The sequence below is a fragment of the Hyla sarda genome, chromosome 8 (assembly GCF_029499605.1).
Source record: "Hyla sarda isolate aHylSar1 chromosome 8, aHylSar1.hap1, whole genome shotgun sequence".
Classification (NCBI taxonomy): Eukaryota; Metazoa; Chordata; class Amphibia; order Anura; family Hylidae; genus Hyla; species Hyla sarda.
In genome coordinates, this window is record NC_079196.1 from 164,478,421 (window position 1) to 164,500,195 (window position 21,775).

The 21,775-nt window shown below is 39.6% G+C and overlaps 1 protein-coding gene across 4 annotated transcripts in view; it reads right to left on the reverse strand.

Annotated features, from left to right (window-relative positions):
• METTL22 (methyltransferase 22, Kin17 lysine) overlaps positions 1 to 21,775 on the reverse strand; it is a 211,522-nt gene that overhangs the window by 127,612 nt on the left and 62,135 nt on the right. For all 4 annotated transcript variants that reach the window (XM_056534642.1, XM_056534643.1, XM_056534641.1 and 1 more), the window contains exons 4-5: positions 7,151 to 7,191; positions 3,938 to 4,082 (exon numbers count right to left, since the gene is read on the reverse strand). In XM_056534642.1, coding sequence (XP_056390617.1) covers positions 3,938 to 4,082; positions 7,151 to 7,191 — 186 coding nt within the window. The remainder of the gene's footprint in view (positions 1 to 3,937; positions 4,083 to 7,150; positions 7,192 to 21,775) is intronic.

The window sequence follows — 21,775 nt, forward strand, 5'->3', positions numbered from 1 at the left end:
TTACAGAATTAACGCCTGGAACTTTTTTTAAAAAAAATCAACTGATGCCAGAAAGTTAAATACAGTGGTCCCTCAACATACTACAGTAATCCGTTCCAAATGAACCATCGTTTGTTGAAACCATCGTATGTTGAGGGAGCCGTGCAATGTAAAGTATAGGAAGTTGTACTCACCTGTCCCCGCCGCTCCGGACCGTCACCGCTCGTCACAGCTGCCCTAGATGTCACCCTCCATCGCTGTCGCCGCGTCCCCGTGATGTCCACACCGCTCCGGAACATCTCTGCTGGCTGTCGCTCTCACGTCGCCGTCATCACGTCACTATGCACGCCGCTCCTATTGCATGACGGGACGGCGTGCGTGGCAACGTGATGGCGATGGAGAGCGCCGGTGATGGAGGGGATCCCGAAGAGGACGCTCCGGACCCCCGAGGACGCGTAGGAGACCATCACCGGAGCACATGGGGCACCGTAAACGGCTATCCGATAGCAGCTGAAGCAATTGTATGTTGCTGCTGCCTTCAACATGCGATGGCCTCTGAGAGGCCATTGCATGTTGAAATTATCGTATGTCGGGGCCATCATAGGTCGGGGGGTCACTGTAGATTTGTAAATTACTTCTATTAAAAAATCTTAATCCTCCCAGTACTTTTTAGGGGCTGTATATTACAGAATAAATTCTTTTTGGATTTCTCTGATGTCATGACCACAGTGCTCTCTGCTGACCTCTGCTATCCATTTTTTGGAACTGTCCAGAGCAGGAGAAAATCCCCATAGCAAGCATATGTTGCTCTGGACAGTTCCTAAAATGGACTGCAGAGGTCAGCAGAGAGCACTCTGGTCGTGACATCAGAGAAATCCAAATAGAAAAGCATTTCTTCTGTAGTATACAGCCCATAAAATGTATTGGAAGGATTAAGATTTTTTTAATAGAAGTAATTTACAAATCTGTTTAACTTTCTGGCACCAGTTGATTTAAAAAAAAAAAAAGTTTTCCACGGGAGTACCCCTTTAATTCCTGTTGCAGCAGCCTCCAATTGTCTTCAATGGAACTCGTCTGCACCGTGCACACTGCTGAATTTCCACTTCTGAATTTCTGCTGTGGAAATGCAAATTCTAGACCCCAAAAGTATGAAAATGTTTATTCTTTCATTGGAATACAGTACCTCGCAGAACCGCAATGCCATCAAAGGGGTTTGCACAGGTCTTTGTGGTCATAGCGCCAATTCATTACGGTGGAATGTCTGCCCATAATTTCTTCAGGCAAATATTCCATTGTATGCACATACCTTAAGGGTAAGTTCACACGTATGCAGATTTGATGCGCAGGATTTGATGCGCAGGATTTTCTGCTGCAGATTTGAATGTAAACCTAATGACTGAGCACAGCTTCTAATCAGCAGTTACAAATCCTGCGCATCAAATCTGCACAGGATCCTGTATGTGTGAATGTACCCTAAGGGTACATTCACATGTGTGTATTTTGCTGCATATTTTCTGCTGCTGATTTTCCTACCCATTGACTTCAATTGACTGCAAAAAATGCAGCATAATACAAACATGTGAATGTAAAGGGTATGTTTACACATTGATAATGGGAGATCAGCTGCAAGCTCCACTTCCATTCACTTCAATGGGTTTGCCAGCAATCTGCAAATCTGCCACTTTCGCAGATTTTCCGCAAACCCATTGAACTGACTGGTTACAAAACTCTCAGCGGATTTTATCAACGTGTAAATGTATCTTAAGGGCCTTTTCGCACGTACAGTATTCTGTGAATATTAAATGCACAGGATTTAAGGCCGAAGATTTTGTGCTGCAGAGTTCAATGTAAACTAAATTACTGAACACAGCAAGAAATCTACAGCATCAAATTGTTTTTTAATTGCTGAGAAGCAATTAGATTATAGTACAAGTTGTGGATGTGCGACCATGTCCTGTTTCTCTTCTTTTGAGTTAAAAATCTGCAGATAGTGTATGTGTGAATAGACCCTAAAGGAGTTTTTCCAGCAGCAACACTCATCTTCTATCTGCGTAATAAATAATGTCTGTCTGATCATGGGGTCCAATCCTTGGGACCCTTTCTTGGGACTCTTTTTTGGGACCCTTTCTTGGGACACTTTCTTGTCACAAAAAGGGGGGTCATGTGTCCCAAAGTTGAACAGCACACAGCTGTTCAAATAAAGTCTATGGGGGAGATTTATCAAAACTGTCCAGAGGAAAAGTTGCCGAGTTGCCCATAGCAACCAATCAGATTGCTTCTTTCATTTTTCAGAGGCCTTTTCAAAAATGAAAGAAGCGATCTGATTGGTTGCTAGGGGCAACTGGGCAACTTTTCCTCTGGACAGGTATTGATAAATCTCCTCCTATGAGCCTGAACCTGAGCGCTGTACTCCATCTTCATCAGACCCACAGAGCTGAATAAAGAGGCAGCAAGCCTTTACAACTCTTAGACACTTATCACCAACCCTGCAATCAGGTAACAGGTGCTAGTGGGAAAACCTGTAACATATTAGTGCCCTACCAAGATAGAAAAATAAGAATAACAGCTGTGAGGCCATGTAAAAAATGTTTATCTGTCCTTATTGCATCTACACCACTATATTCCATATGACTGTACAAAGAATTTACTCCAATTGATACCTGTCCCCAGTGGGTACATAATCCAATTTCCCTCTCTCCCATAGCCAGTTTTGGGTCCAATTAACAAAAAGCTAACCATTTGCAATGTGTTTTTGGAGTGTGGGAATATGCTGGAGAAAACCCCATGAGAGCATTGGGTCTTAGATCCTAATGTACCACCATACCAACACAATATTCATAGTCCATTTGAATGAGAAACTATAATGTGCTTTTGATAAGGATGACCATTATGATTTTGATTACTGATCAATATATATTAAAAATAGATATATATGCTAATGTTAATCAAGTGCTGCAGAAAAACATTATTATCCTCATGAGACATATCAGCTTGCTATTTGCTTGTAACTAAGATGGACCTTGGGACGACGCCCAAAGACGCAAGATAAAGAAGAAAAGAGGATTTACAGTGTACAAAAGGAGAAATAACAAAAATAAAATCTAGCTGAAAAATATGCAGATCCAACAGAAAAAGAAGCAGCCATTGCAAAAATAACAAACACCTCTGGAATCTTCTGATGAACAGTAAAGCTTGCATCATATAATGGCATATGACTGTGCATCATATAACACCATATGACTATGATTATCAAATAATAATATCTAATTATCCAATCAAAATATAACACGATTTTGATGTGATAACTAACCTCCCTTTTTGTCAACTGTAGAAAACAATGTATTTCCGTGTAATAAACAGAACTCCTTGGGACAGCTTCTTAGCCAGTGTGAGCTAAACTTCTGCTGGGAAGGAGATTGATACCAACTCTTTGTCTGGTGTTTGTTTCTTGTGTCAACACTCAGCAGAGACAGCGGCAGTCACTCATATTTCAAGGCCTAACCAGCAACCAACCTTAACATTATAATGGTGCACCAAGCCTCACAACTATTTTTAATATAATTCCATATTTTGGCCCCATAATGATGGTTGAATACTGACCAGTTTAACAGTACTATGACTCAACAATAAATTCCTTTTTATATCTGGTAATCATATATCCTTAATAGACATGACTCCATCAACCAGTCATTGATCCATCTCAATCTATTCTGTACAATGGAGTTATCTAAACACAATACCTCAGTTGCTTTAAAAGCATGTAATTTAAAGTCACTTAAAGTAATACTCTCTGGTAGATGTCTCTTATATCTGAACATTTTGCATAAATCGTCTTGTGTCTTCCACAGTCAATCTGAATTAAATTACTGTTATTAAGGTGGACTCTGGGCAGTGGAGGACGATTCATCTGGAGTGTGACAGGAATACTATTATAAAGAAATGATATGCTGAGCTTTACCTGTGCAGTACACAGTCTTAGCAACTGTTGCCATGATGATGCTTGTGAAGCCAGTGCCTGCCCCGAGCTCCAGCGCTGTGCACCCTCTGAAGAGATCCTGCTGCCAGAGAATGTAATCAGCAAGAATGAATGCTCCTCGCCAGATCTGGAAAAAAGTCACATAAAAAATAACTTATATATGCTTACAATCAATGGTCATTATTTTTATTAGCAATTATTTTACTTCACTCTGCATTTACTTCACATTTTACAGTGTTTATCTGTCAGAATTTGTACTTTTTTGCGTTGTGTGGCTGCACATATAAATTAATGGTTAGTTTATTTAAAAAAAAATATTTTGCATTGTGAATTATTCTTTTTTTATATGGTTCATTTTTAACATTAACTCATTTATTAATTAGCCTTCTAATAGCCATAATTCTCTTATTTTTCTCATTTTGTTTGTGCGATGAATCGTACTTTGTAAAGACATCACTAATTTTTCATAAAATATGCTGCAAAACTGAAAATAAATAAATAATGCTAAATGGCTAGTTTAAAAAAAAGAAAAGAAAAAAAACTTACTTTGTTTTAAATGAGTATGTTTTAAGGGGAAAAAATAGTTTTCAAATCAACATGTGCCAAAAAAGTATACAGATATGTAAAACTCCTATACATAAATCTTAATCCTTCCAGTACTTATTTGCTGTATGCTCCAGAGGAAGTTGTGTAGTTCTTTCCTGTTTGATCACAGTGCTCTCTGCTGCCACTTCTGTCCATGACAGGAACTGTCCAGAGCAGGAGTGGTTTGCTAAGGGATTTGCTCCTGCTCTGGACAATTCCTGACAGAGGTGGCTGCAGAGAGTACTGTGTCCTGACTGGAAAGGACTACACAACTTCCTCTGAATCATACAGCAGCTGATAAGTACTGTAAGGATTAAGATTTTTTTTAAACAAAAGTAATTTACAAATCTATAGAACTTTTTGGCATCATATGATTTGAAAATGCAGCACCCACTTGTCATCAGCTGCACGGTGCGATCGCTCCATGTCTGATGACTCATGAAACAGGGGTCGGTGTATTGTGATGTCATTTCTCCGCCCCCTTGTGACATCACACCACGCCCCCTCAATGTAAGCCTATGGGAGGGAGCATGACAGCCGCCATGCCCCCTCCCATAGGCTTGCATTGAGGGGGCGGAGACGTGAAGTCACGATACTCCGGCCCCTGTATCGTGAGTCATCAGGCACGGATCGATCTTCACTCCGTGCAGCTGCTGACAAGTGGGTGCTGCAGGAGAGATTTCTGGGGGTCCCCAGCGGCGGGACCCCCGCGATCAGACATCTTATCCCCAGGCAGAGTACCCCTTTAAGGAAAAATGTTTGGAATTACCTTACAATTTCACACCTTATAGAAATGTTGGCTAATTGAAAGAAAACATGGCCCCAACCATAGCTGTCAACCAAAATCCTGGTAAGGATAAGAAAACTTGTACAAGATGGAAACCCAACACAGAGGCCCTGATTTACTAAGAGTGTTATGTAGTTTTCTTTGTTGGTTTTAGTTCCCTACAATTTTTTTCCACGGTATTTACTAAGGTTTCCCAATATTTTGCACTTTTACCTATATTTTGCTTTTTTTTTTTTTTACACATGCTCTGATCTGTTGGGTTTTCCTCAGCTCAAATCCACCACATTTTCTGTGGAAACCTTAGTAAATATGTTGGGTTTTTGTGAAAATGTCAGTGACCACGCCCCTTTTTCAGGTTCTCCCAGTAAAATGGAGAGCTAGTCATTTTTTTTCAATTCTGCCGCACATTCTGGCGAAGACAGAATTTCTGCCACACAACCCGACAAAACATGTTGGGTTTACAATAGTAAATCAGGGCCAGAGTGAGTGCAGCAAAATATGCTGGCTAGTTTCAACTGGGTGCATGCTTTAGTGCAAAAATAATCAAATGAGAAGGATATGAAGTATATGGAGTATGTCAAAGAGTCAGGGTAGAAAACACACAGAAAGCAAAAAAATAAATAAATAAATAAAAAGCAGTATAAACCGATGTGATCAAGATTACAGTGGGTTAAATGGAAGCAACCATCAGCATATGTCAAAGAGATGGTGCTGTTACATTAGAACATGATGCCAGAAGACAACAATCACATTTTTCCAGTCATTTATTATATGGGTTACATGCTAGGTAAAAGACCAGGAAAGATGGCTACTGTGACAATAAGAGTTGGTGCACAGTTTTACTTAACTTTGATACAAGGTTGGGTGACGATAAAAGTAATTTTTTTGTATGATAAAGCATCTTGCTGCTTAATGTTAAAGCTTATAAAATCTGGAAAAAGATCTGGTCTATGACAAGGCTCAGAATGCAAAGGTGACCTGTTACCATCCAAATAAAGTTAAAAACAGCGAAGCAGCTTGATGTAGAATATTGTTTATCATTAGTGAGGACCAAACCAAACAAAGAAACAAGCTTGGATATTTTGCTGATAATTCCATAATCTTTTGCTCCACTTGAAAAAAAAAAAAAAATATTCATTAAAATGATGTTTAATTTGTCTCTGTATGTTACTTGAAGGCAGAATGTTCAGCTAATACATATTGGGGCCACACATGCAAATATTTGGGATACAGTTACATATTCTGGGATATATATCCAGGGTATAAAAACATGGTGTCAACAGAGCCTATGGGTTACAGTGCCAATGCATGAACAACAAGTGATTCCATCTTTTCACATATACATATATACACAGTAAGGGTTGAGTCACATGTAGCGCACCGGCAGTGTATTTGACACTGCAGATGCATTGATGACCGTCCATATAGTGAGCCTCCTGCTGTGCCAGTGTGTCCTGCATTGTCTGCTTGTAGCAGCAATTCACCGATATGAGCAGACACATAGGGATCTGTGAGTCGCACGCCCATGCGCAGTGTACTCACAAGCATTGCGGCCATTCCCTTCGCTCCCTGAGCTTGGCTGAGAGCTACCACGATGTCTGTGAGTAAACTGCGCAGCATGTGCACGCAATTCATAGATCCCTGTGTGTCTTCTCGTAGCGGCAGATTCCTGCTACGAGCAGACAAAGCAGGACATTGGGCACAGCAGGAGGCTCACTGTGGGGACGGTCATCAGGTCATGATGAGCTACGTGTGATCCTACCCTAAAATCTAAAATAAAGAAATGTAATAGATATAGAATCATATACATTCTATTCTCCTACCTGTTTACCAACATCTTCTAGTGGTGTGGCCATAGTATGTTCTGAAATAGAAATAATAGGTATTACTATGTACTTGTATGCGAATGCAGTAAAATACCTTTATTCAGCATCAATAGGACTGGATAGGTACTGTATAATCAGCCACAGAAAAGTACACAAAACTTACTTGAACATGTAAAGAAGCTTTAGAAAAAAAAACTAAGTGTTAATATAAATATTGCTATTACATCTGTCATACCTAGAGGGACTGGCTCCCTCTTTACTTAGTCTTCTGCTTCTGGCCTTGTCAATCATTTGGGGAGGAGATCAGGATAGACACATTATATGGTTATATTCATATCTGTAAACTGCACTATGTTGCTGGTGTCCATTGTAATACCGACAAAATACCGATATGAGATATATACTAAGTTTACACACTGTAAAATCAAAACAGACTGCAGTAAAATAGATATAAAGACTGCAGTATTTCATTAACTCAACAAGTGTTACATTAAAGGGGCAGTGGCACAAAAAAGTTACAGATTAAATTTATTTTATTTAAAAATCTTAATCCTTCCAATACTTATTAGCTGCTGTATGCTCCAGAGGAAGTTGTGTAGTTCTTTTCTGTCTGACCCCAGTGCTCTCTGCTGACATCTCTGTCGTGTCAGGAATTGTCCAGAGCAGGACAAAAATCCCCATAGCAAACCTCTCCTGCTCTGGACAGTTCCTGACATGGACAGAGGTATCAGCAGAAAGCACTGGGGTCAGACAGAAAAGACCTTAAAAACTTCCTTTAGAGCATACAGCAGCTGATAAGTACTGGAAGGATTAAGATTTTTATATAGAAGTAATTTACACATCTGTTTTGCTTTCCGGCACCAGTTGATTAGGATAAAGTCAAAGTCCAAGGAAAAGCAGTGATTAGTGCACACACAGGGGAGAAGTTATCATTGGTCTTTCCCTGGTTTTGTGGTGTACATTTGTCTCACAGTTTGTCTCAGATGCTGTTTTGAGACTTTACTTTGTGACTTAAAAGGAACATATTAAGTCTTGATTTCAGTTGATATCATGTAGTGGTAATAAACGTATCATGTTTTTCAGTTTGTCGCATCTTTTGTCGCAACTGTCCTTACTGAGGCTTACTAAATAACTGCAAACAGCATTATTAAAAAGCACATTTTGTCATGCAGGATAAAAAGTCACACAGGGGTACCTTACAAAGTGGTGTACTGAAGTAAGAAATGTGATAAGCACCAGATTTATCACATGCCCTACACCATGTAATACATTTGACATTTGGTGCAGGTACACAGTTTCTACCAAACGAATCAATGGAGTAAAATGACGTTCACCTACACAACTCTTGATGAATACCCCCACATTGTGTTAAAAAAAAGGGCAATGCTGTTTGTTTATGCAATGTGTACATTGGTGGTAGCTTTTCCATAGACTAAAAACACATTGAACACACAACAGAACACATTGTTAGATTAACCCACTTAGGGTAGATTCACACGTACAGTATTCTGCGCAGATTTGAAGCTGTATTCAGTTTACATTGAAATCTGCAGCATAAAATCCTGCGCATCAAATCTGCACAGAATACTTTATGTGTAAATACACCATTAAGGAGCCCATTTTGGCCTTTAACGCCCTTAAGGACCAAGCCCATTTTGACCTTATGAACCAGGCCAATTTTATTTTTGCGTTTTAACTTTTTTCCTCCTCGCCTTCTAAAATCCATAACTCTTATATTTCCATCTACAGACCCATAGTACAAAAAGAAAGGTGAGGAGGCACTCACGGTTTTAAGGTGCAGCAGGTTTCTTTATTTTAGGTGCAAACTGAAGCAGAGCAGCATCAGTGGGATGCCATCACAGGTACACAGGGGCAGTGACAAATGTTTCACGCCCCTTCTGGGTGTTTCATCAGACTGCCTTCCCTCCACCGTAACAAAGGTAAATACTCCTCTCATAGTGACGTATGGGGTGTAGGGCGTGGCTAAGTTTTAATTTAAAATCACATTGAAAGCAACACACACAGAAGGTACAATTGACACATATAAGGAAAAACAATGACTTGTCTGCATTACAAAAAAAATGCTCAGATCTAAACGATCATTTAAACCCAAGTTTCCCTGGGCGTTTGTACAGACAGATTTTATGGAGTAAATATGTTCTCTAAAACGTATGTTAACTGAAGGTATGGTGCAACCAATGTAAAAGACATTACAACTACATAAAATTGCGCAGACTACGTAATTTGTGCGACAGCACATAGTATCCCTGAAATGAAAAGACTTGCCACCAATAGACCACCAACAACTTTATATGTGATTCACTGGATATTATACTACGTTGCAACTCCTTCAAGTTTGATGACCAATAGTATACTCAGACTGGAGGAGTCGCAATGGGTACTGTTATAAGTGCTAAGAATTTAGAGCATAAAGTGTCAACCCTCTCTTTCAGCCAAAAAAACTCTAAAGTCATATGACGAATGTAACAGAGTCCCGAGGGGGTTAAGAAATTTTAAAGAGCCAACACTGTATAACAACGACACTGTTTTCATTGATAACTGCCAGAAAATACATGAGGAATACTCGTTAAATATGATGAGAACCATTATTGCTAGACACGAACAGAAGTACATTACCGAGAAAGCTGATCTACTTAAAGCAAAGACGGAACTAAGAGTACGTCTAAATGATGAGTGCTATTCCAGCTTTATACAAAAGCTGGAAAAAAAAAGCTCCCCCATATCCAGATGATAATTAAGGATGTTAAAAAAAGATACGTTTTATTAGAGACAAGACTGATTATGATGAAAATAAGATTTTCAACTTCTCCACTGAAAAAAGAAACAAAATTATAAACCAAGAAGACGCCGTAATCTGATCAAAAAAAAAAAAATAACTGATTATTGGACAACAGATTCAGAGTCCAGTGGTACAGATGTGCAAAATAAAAGCAATCGCTCAGGAAAAAAGTCTGTTGCCAAAGGCAACGTGAGGATGGATACAACTCAATCTGAGTCTGTAGAGACTGCCATCCCTTTAGGCGGAGAACCAGAAGGGCCCACACATGGCGGGCCAAGCAAAGGAGAAAGCTTCAAGCGCAAGAAGGTGTCATGGAAGTAACCAGTAGCAACACTGATGTGTTGGACGACAACCTGACTATTATCAACTTGTCAGACTTCAACCTTGATAAGGACACTGAAACCCTTTTGAAAAAGGGCTTAACATATTGCCTGACTGTAGAGTTCGATCCCATAACATTTGAGATTGACCTCTTCAAGGCTGTTAGAAAAATTAATTTAAAAAGTTTTTTTCCACAAAATAAAAATTTCTATGAGCAACGTAGAATGGAGGGAGAAGTCCCCGTCAGTATTGGCCCTTTGGGCTTCAGTGTTTTCAGGGAAGCTCCACAAGCCCAGGGCTTATAAGCTCTAATAGACCTGTTATGTGAAAATGACCCTGTTTCCCCCACCAATGTCTTTCTTGTTCCGGAGTTCACTGGTGGTAACCGGTCCACGTTCTGCCCACCTTTGGTCCCGAGCAGTGGCTTGGACCTGTTCCAACAGAGAGTACTGGAGCAAGTAAAAGCGCTAGTGTATCCAAAAGATTAAGAGAATATCTCAACAGCAGAAAAAAAATAGCACTAGAGAAATTAAAGAAAAGGGAAGACATCATTATAAAAAAGAGTGACATTATGAAAAAAAAGTTTTATATGAGTGAAGCCAATCGGCAGTTAGGACATAAGAGGTTCTACAGTAAACTATCAAAAAGCCCCCTGAAAAAATCATCCAGTAGATTAGTCACTTTTACGCATGTATGTGGAAAAAAATATTCTTTCAAAAAAGATGGCAGATAGATTATTTCCAAAAAATCCCAGTGTGGCAAACTGGTACTTCCTGCCATACGTACACAAAACTTTGGAGCCCCCACCCGAATGACCTATTGTCTCCGGTGTGGGGACTCTAACGGAGCCACTCTCAAAATTTATAGATTGGCTTCTTCATCCTCTCCTCTCAGAGATACCCTCTCTGGTAAAGGATATGAATGATTTTTTTCAGACACTGGAGGATTACATCTAATTGCATCTTAGTCTCACTGGACATAGAGAGCCTTTACACAAGCATACCACAAGCAAGAGCAGTAGCAGTGATTAGAGAATTTCTAAATGCCTCTGAAATAAGTGGTGAATACATCAACTTCATATGCGATTCACTGGATATTAAACTCAGTTGCAACTCCTTCAAGTTTGATGACAAATGGTATACTCAGACTGGAGGAGTCGCAATGGGTACTCCAGTGGCCTGCATGTTAGCAAACATTTATGTGGCCATGTTCGAAAAAAGATACATTTTTTCTGGCAATAATTCTTATTGCAAATCCATTGCTTGGTACTAGCGATTTGTGGATGATGTTTTCATCATATGGACCAGCACGGACTACGCTTCTGAGGATTTTGTGTCGGTCCTCAATTCTTCTAACAACATGAATCTGAGATTCACTAGTAAGATTGGTCCATACAAACTTGAATTTCTGGACGTCCTGATTTATATGAGAGAGGGAAATCTAGTAACAAAAGGGTTCCGAAAACCAACCACTTGTAATTCTCTGCTGCATTTTGAGAGCTATCATCTCGACCATGTGAAAAGGGCCATCCTCTATGGACAGTTTTTAACCCCTTAAGGACCAAGGATGTACCGGTACGTCCCGAGTCCTTTCCCTTTCTATAACGCGGGGCCACGACGTGGCCCCGCGTCATAGCGGGTCGGGCCCGGCCTCTAACAACGTTCGGGACCCATGGCTAATAGCGGTGCCGCACGCTATTAACCCTTTAGACGCGGCGTTCAAAGTTGAATGCCGCGTCTAAAGTGAAACCATGCCGGTTAGCTCAGGGAGCTGTTCGGGATCGCCGCGGCGAAATTGCGGCGTCCCGAACAGCTGTTAGACACGAGGAGGTTCTCCTACCTTGCCTTCTGGTGTCCGATCGCTGAATGACTGCTCAGTGCCTGAGATCCAGGCATGAGCAGTCAAGCGGGAGAATCATCGATTTAAAAAGACGTCTGGCAATAAGAGAATACCCAGAGATAGTTCTAGAAAAATACCTTGACAGAGCACTGAAACAAAACAGATCTGCGCTTTTGATAGGTAGAAAAAAAGAAAAAAAAGAAGAGGGCCGGCTTGAGCCACAATGTAAGGATGAACATTTTTCATTCTCTTTTCGCTTTAGCCCGATGGCAGAAAAAAATTTAAAAGGTCATTCATGACAATTGGTTCCTGGTTGGGCGCGACACTGTTCTTTCTGAATATGGAAAAACAAGACCACTCATCTCGTTCAGAAAATGCAGTAATCTACGTGACAAACTAGTCAGAAGTCCTTGTTGATCAAAACCAGGAACCAATTGGTTAAATAGCACACTGTCACCAGGGAATTACAGATGTAATGGATGTAATTGTGCCACTTTATTTCTCAAGACAAGAATATAACTATTGGTAGCAAGTCTTTCCATTTCAGGGATACTATGTGATGTCGCACAAATTACGTAGTCTGCGCAATTTTATGTCATTGTAAACGCTTTTACATTGGTTGCACCATACGTTCAGTTAACATATGTTTTAGAGAACATGTTTACTCCATAAAATCTGGCAAAGGTTGTCCAAGACTCATTTCACACGTCAAGAATGAACATCTTGGCGATATTATTTGTCTGTCCTTCCTCTGTCTGGAGAGAGATTTAGCCATGAAGGGGATAGACAGACAAAAAGTACTTTTACAACGTGAAGCAAGAATTATCCTGGAAACAAACGCCCAGGGAAACTTGGGTTTAAATGATCGTTTAGATCGGAGCATTTTTTCTGTAATGCAGTCAAGTCATTGTTTTTCCATATATGTGTTTTTTGTACCTTCTTGTACCTGTGTGTGTTGCTTTTAAATTCACTCTTAGCCACGCCCTACACACCAAACGTCACTATGAGAGGAGTATTTACCTGTTTGACGGTGGAGTGAAGGCAGTCTGATTATATGTCCAGAAGGGCAACCTTGGTACCAAAATTCATAGGAAACCTACAGCCGGCAATAGCCTACTTATGTGGTCCAGCCACCATCCTTTTTCTCTTAGAAATGGGATCCCCAAGGGACAGTACCTGAGGTTTAAAAGGAACTGTTCCTCGGAACAAGTTTTCCATCATGAAGCTAAGGCGTTACGTAGTAGGTTTCAACATAGGGGATACCCCAATAGGGTTCTCAAAAAGGTGTACACAGAAACGAAACATTTGGACAGGTCTACACTCTTATATTCTAAACCTAAGGCAATGGATAAATACCTTCCAACTCGAATCATCGACACATTCGATGCAGCGGCTAAGGAGATACGTCAAATTTTGGCAAACTACTGGCCTATCCTCAAGACAGATCCAGTAGTAGGCTCCTTGGTAGAAGAGATACCTAGGATCACGTATAGGCGGGGTAAAAATCTGGGGGATTTTTAGTACATAGTCTGTACACCCCCCAAGATGTCCAGGTACCTGGCTGGACCGCAAAATCTCTGGGTCTTTTAAATGCGGATCTTGTAAGGCATGTAAATACATGCGTGTTTCCAAAGATTTCCATAGCTCCAGCACTAATAAGACCTATAAGTGCTATGATTACGCAAACTGCAAAACAAGTAAGGTTATCTACTTGGCCACATGTCCCTGCCCCTTGAGCTATGTAGGCAAGACCATAAGGGAGGTAAGACGTAGGATACTCGAACATATTAGTGACATCAGACATAAGAGGGAGAAACCGGTGTTGCTTCATATGCTTAGGCACCATGCGGATACCCCCTTTAATTTAGCCTTCCAGGTTATTGAAGTTCTCAAACCCGACACTAGGGGCGGTGACCTGGACAAAAGACTACTACAAGCTGAAACACGCTGGATATACCGGCTAAAGACTACCATCCCCTATGGTCTCAATGACCAATTGTCTTTCTGTCCTTTTATTTGATATAGTTCCATCTATCTCTTATTGAGTATAAACCATAATATTTCCTACCTTTATTGTCCTACACCTTTCGATTTGTTTTAGTGCCCATACTCACCTGCCATTTACTTATCATTATATACATTTATCATTATATTTTCAATTTTTTTGCCTTATTCTATCTTGTTATTATTTCAAGATGTTATTTATTATTCTTTATTAGCATTTCCACATTGGCCCAGTCCTAGTATATTTATAATTTTATATATGTACATTATCCTTTGGCTATGAGTTAAGATTTCATCCTTTAAAACGTTCCGTATATTGACATACATGGTGTCTGGTTTGGGCGCATGCGCGGGGTGACATGCATTACATCCAAGCCTCGCTTTGGATTCCGTCTAACACACGCTCTGTTTGAAGCGCATTGCGTTCCATTAACCCTGGACATGCGTGGTGATATATTCAACGTCACTTCCGCTTCCGGTCCCGCGGCCATTTAAGCAGACTTGCGGCTTTCAGTGTTGATGCCGCATACTGAATCCATACAAGGGACGCCAGGGACTGGGTAAGTGTAACTTTGGTTGCACCGTTTTACATATTCTATGTGACCTTTACCTATGGTAACTAAATTCCCCTTTCATGATCTTCTTGTAGGGGTTATCGTCTCCTCTGAAGCCTCCACATTAGGGAGGTGGCACCAGGCACCTGTATTATCGAATTTTCTATTTGTCTTTGGCCGCCTGACGCTCTATGCATCCCGTATTAGGGTAGGCAGTATATATTATATATTATGCTATAGGGGTATTATTATTACTGTAACCTATATAATTGGTCACATGGTGTTTGATTTATTTTTAGTGCTCTCTGGAATTGTTTCTAATCTATTAATAATCCACCTGGATTTATTCTGGCGTATTGTATCATCTTGTCAGGGGGTAAGCTTTACCTTGTATTTGCCCGTTTTCTTTGTATAGTATTACTGGTTATGTTCATGTCCACATAGCTCAGACAATGACATATTTTTATGTCTTTGTCTTTACAGTATTTTTGGCCCAATATATTGTATCATTGCATTTTGTGTGCCACATCAGCTATCAGCCCTCAGTCTACTATTCAACACACAAGGGTAAGACTGGCTCATCATCTTTTCTTATGGTTTCTGCTGTTATGAACTTATGGTATTTTTACCTGGGTCATTTATGGTTTATTCATTTATTAGGCTCCAGTATTATCAGTAACCCAGGATTCGGCAAACAGTGATTTCTTGGGTGACATACCTTTGGTACAACGTTTGGCCATCTTATGTATACCTAACTTCATTTGGAGGTACACATTATTATATATATTTCCTTTTTTTGTATTTTTCATTATGCTAAATTATGGGACATTGACAGGTTTTTTTGTTATGATTTTTTTTATCTTTACAGTACTTACTCTGGGCAAGGAACGTATTCTTCATCTACTCATAGTACAATCAAGGATTCATATTTTTATCACTGTGGCCTGAGTGGATTGATTTATCTATTTTCATTTATCTACTCATCATATACTCAGTATTATCGTGCGGTTATTACGCTTTTGTATCACGTGTGCTTCACTTTCTGTTTCTTTATAATTTTTTGTACATAGTGTTTTATTGATTATTATCTATTATGATATGTTGATTGCTCCACTGAGCCCTGATGAACCCTAAACTACAAGTAAGGGTGAAACGCGTAGGTCATTAGGAGTAAGAGTATATACATATTGAGTCATTGCATTGTTTATTCTTAATGTATATGTGACTTCTACTATGGATATCATTTGTATCCCTATTCCCTGTCCACACTTATTGTAGTGAGGGCAAGGGGTTAGACTAGGTAGGGTTGGTCAGGTCAGGTTATTCACCTGTACCCTAAACCCCCTCCCCTGGTTTTGTGTTTATTATTTAGTGCTATATCTGATTTGATACCTTTCTGAGCACTGTATTGTGAGGCATTGTTTTTCTTTTAGTATCATCTTTAATAAAAATAAATATTTTAGCCTAATGTGTTTATCTGTGGCCTCATTGGTAGATTTCAGTTGAGTTATTATGCCCAGAAGGGGCATGAAACAATTGTCACTGCATCTGTGATCGCATCCCACTGATGCTGCTCTGCTTCAGTTTGCACCGAAAATAAAAAAAAACTGCTGCACCTTAAAACCGTGAGTGCCTCCTCACCTTTCTTTTTGTACTATGGATTATGCATGTTTTGCACTGGAGGATTGAGCACCCCGTTTTGTTACAGTCAGGAACCGGCTTCCCTGTAGTGCTGTGTTTTGTGGCTGATTGCCAGAGACTGTTAGAGATTGCCTATACCTGAGACGTCAGTGCCAGTCTTTGTCTCTTTACTTGTGTGTTAGACCCATATAAGAGCTTGTTTTTTGCGTGACCAATTGTACTTTGTAATGAAACCTCTCATTTTACCAAAAAATGTATGGCGAACCCAAAGAATAATTTTTTTAGGGAGGAAATTTTTATGAAACCGCAATTTTGCACATTTTGGAGGGTTTCATTTTCCCATTGTATGCTTTACAGTAAAAATGACGTGTTCTTTATTCTGTGGGTCAATACGATTAAAATGATACCCATGGCTAGATACTTTTCTATTTTTGTACTGCTTAAAAAAAATCTCAAACTTTTTGTACAAATTCAGTAATATAAAATCACCCTATTTTGACCACCTCTAACTTTTTTATTTTTCCGTATAAGGGGCGGTATGAGAGCTCCTTTTTTGCGCTGTCATCTGTACTTTTTATCGATACCACATTTGCATATATAAAACTTTTAGATCGCTTTTTATAAAAAAAAATTGGAGTAAAATGTGACAAAAAAAAGCTGCATTTTTGGACTTTCTTTTATTTTTTACGTTTATGCCGTTCACCGTACGGGATCATTAACATTATATTTTGATAGTTCGGACATTTACGCACGCAGCGATACATGTTTATTTTTTTTGGGGGGGGGGGGTAAAATGGGAAAAAGGGACAGATTTAATTTTAATTGGGGGAGGGTATTTTTCAAAAAAAAATTTACTGTTTATTTTCCCATTTTTCAACTTTTTTTTTTTTTTAACACTTTCTATGTTCTATGTTCAGTTGATTGCTAATACTGTTCTGTGCTATGCATAGGGCAAAGCACAGATCAGTATTACCGGCTATCTTCTGCTCTGGTCTGCTCGATCTCAGACCAGAGCAGAAGACCTGAGGAGACGGCCGGAGGCAGATGAGGGGGCCATTACAGATGATCGGATCCCCACGGCAGCACTGTGGGCGATCCGATCATCTATTTTAACATGCGCATTGCCGCAGATGCCGTGATCTGTATTGATCATGGCATCTGAGGGGTTAATGGCAGACATCCGGACGATCGGGGATGTTGGCCATTACCGGAGGGTCCCCGGCTGCTGACAGCAGCTGGGACCAGCCGTGTATGACGCGAACCCCGCTCCAATGCTCGCGGTCATACACAGGACGTAAATGTAACTCCTGGCGCGCTAAGTACCTCCACACCACGCTGTACATTTACGTCTGTGGTCGTTAAGAGGTTTTTTTTTTTTTAATGAACTGGTGCCAGAAAGTTAAACAGATTTGTAAATTACTTCTATTTAAAAATCTTAATCCATTCAGTACTTATTAGCAGCTGTATACTACAGAGGGAATTCCTCTAAATTTCTTTTTTGTCTTGTCCACAGTGCTCTGTCCGTGTCAGGAACTGTCCAAAGCAGCATAGATTAGCTATGGGGATTTTCTCCTGCTCTGGATAGTTCCTGATACAGGCATCAGGTGTCAGCAGAGAGCACTGTGGACAAGACAAAAAAGAAATTCAAAAGGAAAAGAATTTCCTCTGTAGCATACAGCTGCTAAGAACTACTGGAAGGGTAAAGATTTTTTAATAGTAATTTGCAAATCTGTTTAACTTTCTGGCACCAGTTCACGTAAAAAAATGTTTTCCACCGGAGTACCTCTTCAAGACACACACAAATTTCATTTTTGCATTTTTTTTCCTTCTAGCTTTTGAAAAGACATAACTTGTTTTTCCATCCACATTTTTTCAGGACACAGTAGACTACACCTTTAAATTCCACAAGAAAATGTAAATAATTTTAAAACAGACTGAACATAGTCACGTTAGGTCCATTAAAATCAATGGACCCATTAGAAAACTTTTTTGGCAATATCCCAATGTAAACCAAAAGGTCAATGCAGTTTAAAGATGTGAACATAGCCTTATTCTGTGTACAGAACAAGTGCCAGTTTAAGAAACCTATTAGGTCATCACTACAAAAAAATTCAAATACATCTAATAGCAATCATCAAGCCTGATAATATTAGTCATTGTGGTACAATAAATACAATTGTCAGTTGTATTAATATCCATTCAAAATAATAGCCCGTGCATTTTTCAAGTATAGGTCACACAGAAGCCTTTATTCATTGTAAAATCTAAGGCTTGACTTTTACCGGTAAAAGAATAAGCATTATTTAAACCCATCATTGCACAGGTTGAAAAGGGCATGTACTGTGGAAAGAAAATTCAACCGTGATAAACAGCAATGGCAGATAAATTGAGGAAATATTTTGTTTTGTTCTGTATTTGTGCTGTGAGGGAGGCAATGGCTGTGCTCTGACTTTTTAGATTTTCATCTACCAACCATACCTGACTTTAAGATAATTGTTATAATTATCATGTTCAACAATAAAGGACTTTGTGAAAACCTACCATAATCTTTGACAATAATAATAAAAAATAAAAAAAATGCTGAATATTTTAACTGGAGCATTTATGCCCACTGCTGAACATCATTTTAAATCCTACATAAAGTATTTATCTAGGTTATAAGGCTTGTATAGTTCCACTGCTTGCGAGAGAGAGACTTGACTGTGGTAGGGATATACATATGCACAAGGAGATCATTTCCTATGAGGAAGTGTGCCGGACGTCACGGTGCACTCGGACAGTTTAGCTTGGGGCACAATGGTCCGAAAACACTGCTCTAGAGTCACACGTACTAGGAAAGAATAACATTTTTGAGGAAGCGTGTCAGCTTCTTATTTAATTTCAAGGTAGTAGTGCAGGCAACAGGGCAAGTAACATATTGATTGCCTGATTGATCAAAAACGCAGTCTTTTTTACCGATAAGCTCTATTGGTTACCTGCCTTAAAGGGGTGCTCTACTGGAAAACATTTTTTAAATCAACTGCTGCCAGAAAGTTAAACAGATTTGTAAATTACTTCTATTTAAAAATCTTAATCCTTCCAGTACTTATCAGCTGCTGTATGTTCCAGAGAAAGTCTTTTTTTTTTAATTTCCTTTCTGTATGACCACAGTGCTCTCTGCTGACACCTCTGTCAATGTCAGGAACTGTCCAGAGTAGGAGCAAATCTATCCTGCTCTGGACAGTTCCTGACATGGACAGAGGTGTCAGCAGAGAGCACTGTGGTCAGACAGAAAGTAAATTCAAAAAGAAAAAAAACTTTCTGTGGAGTATACAGCATCTGATAAGTACTGGAAGGATTAAAGGAGACCTCTGGGATAATAAAACTAAAGTCTTCATCAAAAGTCATATAACTTTGAAATATACTTAGATGTCTATCTTGTACATTTCCTTTGTTCCAATGCTTTATTCCCTCCTGCCGGATGTGCTATAGGTGCTTTCTAACTTAAATTTTCGACCACCATTCATTTCTGTCCAGAGTAGGAAATCCATCTCCATAGCAAACCTATCCTGCTCTGGACAGAGGTGTCAGAAGAGAGCACTGTGGTCAGACGGAAAGGAAATTCAAAAAGAAAATTACTTCCTGTGGAGCATAAAGCAGCTGATAAGTACTGAAAGGGTTAAGATTTTTAAATAGAAGTCATTTACAAATCTTTTTAACTTTCTGGTACCAGGTGATTTAAAAAACAAAATGTTTTCCAGGGGAGTACCCCTTTAACTACTTAATGACCAAGGACGTAAATGTACGTCCAGGTGCGGAGGACCGCGAGCATTGGAGTGGTGCTCGCATCATACAAGGCAGGTCTCATACAAGTAGCCGGGGACCTGCCGGTAATGGCGGATATCAGCAATCGCGCTGATGTCCGCCATTAACCCCTCAGATGCCATGATCAATACAGATCACAGCATCTGTGGCAGTGAGGCAGTTGAAATTGCCAAACTGATTGCCCACAGCGTTGCCGCAGGGATCAGATCAGCTTAGATGTGGACAGAAGTTCCCTCAACTGCCTCTGCCGCCTTCCTGAGGTCTTTTGCACTGATCTGCCTTTCAGTACACCAGAGCAGAAGATGGGCAATAATACTGATCAGTGCTATGCCTATGCATAGCACTGAACCATATCTGCAATCTAATGATTGCCATGAATAGTCCCCTATGGGGACATAAATTAAAAATAAGTAAAAAAAAAAAAAAAAATCCCCTCTTTTCCCCATTTTACCTCTAAAAAGTGTAAAAAATTTGAATTATTAAACATATTTGGCATCGCCGCGTGCGTAAATGTCCGATCAATCAAAAATAATGTTAATGATCCCATACGGTGAATGGCGTAAATGTAAAAAAAAATAATTGCTGCTTTTTAGTTACATTCACCAAAAAAATTATAAAAAGTGATAAAAAAAAGTCACATATACAAAAAAGTGCTACTAAAGAAAAATAAAGGTCATCATGGTGCAGAAAATGAGCCCTCATACAGCCCCAAATACCGAAAAATTAAAAATGTATAAGTGGTCAAAATTGGGAGATTTTAAACATACTGATTTTGTAAAAAGAAGTTTAATATTTTTTAAAAGCCATACAATAATAGAAAAGTATGTAAAGATAGGTATCATTTTAATCGTATTGACCCACAGAATAAAAAACACATACCATGAAGTCATTTTACCATAAAGTGCACTGTGTGAAAACAAAATCCTCCAAAATTAGCAAAATTGTGGTTTTCATTTAAATTTCCTCACTTAAATTTTTTGGGGGTTTGTTATACATTTTATGTTAAATGAGAGGTATAAATACAAAGTAGAATTGGTCACGCAGAAAAAAAAAAAGCCCTCACATAGGTCTGTGAATGGAAATAAAAAAGAGTTATGGATTTTAGAAGGCGAAGAGGAAAAACGCAAAAATGAAATTGGCCTGGTCCTTAAAGGGGTACTCCGCCCCTAGCATCTTATCCCCTATGCAAAGGATAGAGGATAAGATGTCAGATCACTGGGGTCCCGCCACGACCCCTCCCATAGACTTGTATTGCAGGGGTGGGCTATGACATCACGAGGGGCGGAGCCGTGATGTCTCGATGCTCCGGCAACTGTATTGTTGGTCATTACGCACAGAGCGAGTTTGCTCTGTGCAGTAATGATAGCGGGGCGCTGCAGCGGAGATCCCGGGGGTCCCCAGCGGCAGGACACCCGCGATCTGACATCTTATCCCCTATCCTCTGGATAAGGGATAAGATGCTAGGGGCGGAGTACCCCTTTAAGGCGTTAAGGCTCAATTTGACCAGTCTCTACCAGTTTGCTGATCTGCCTAATAGAAATCAAAGCACTTTCAGCCAAAACCCCATTCAAAGAAAGACCTTGCATTTTTTTCTTACATTATGTAACACTGAGGGCTTTATATAAGACGCAGTAATCCCCTTCCCTTTAAAAAAAAATT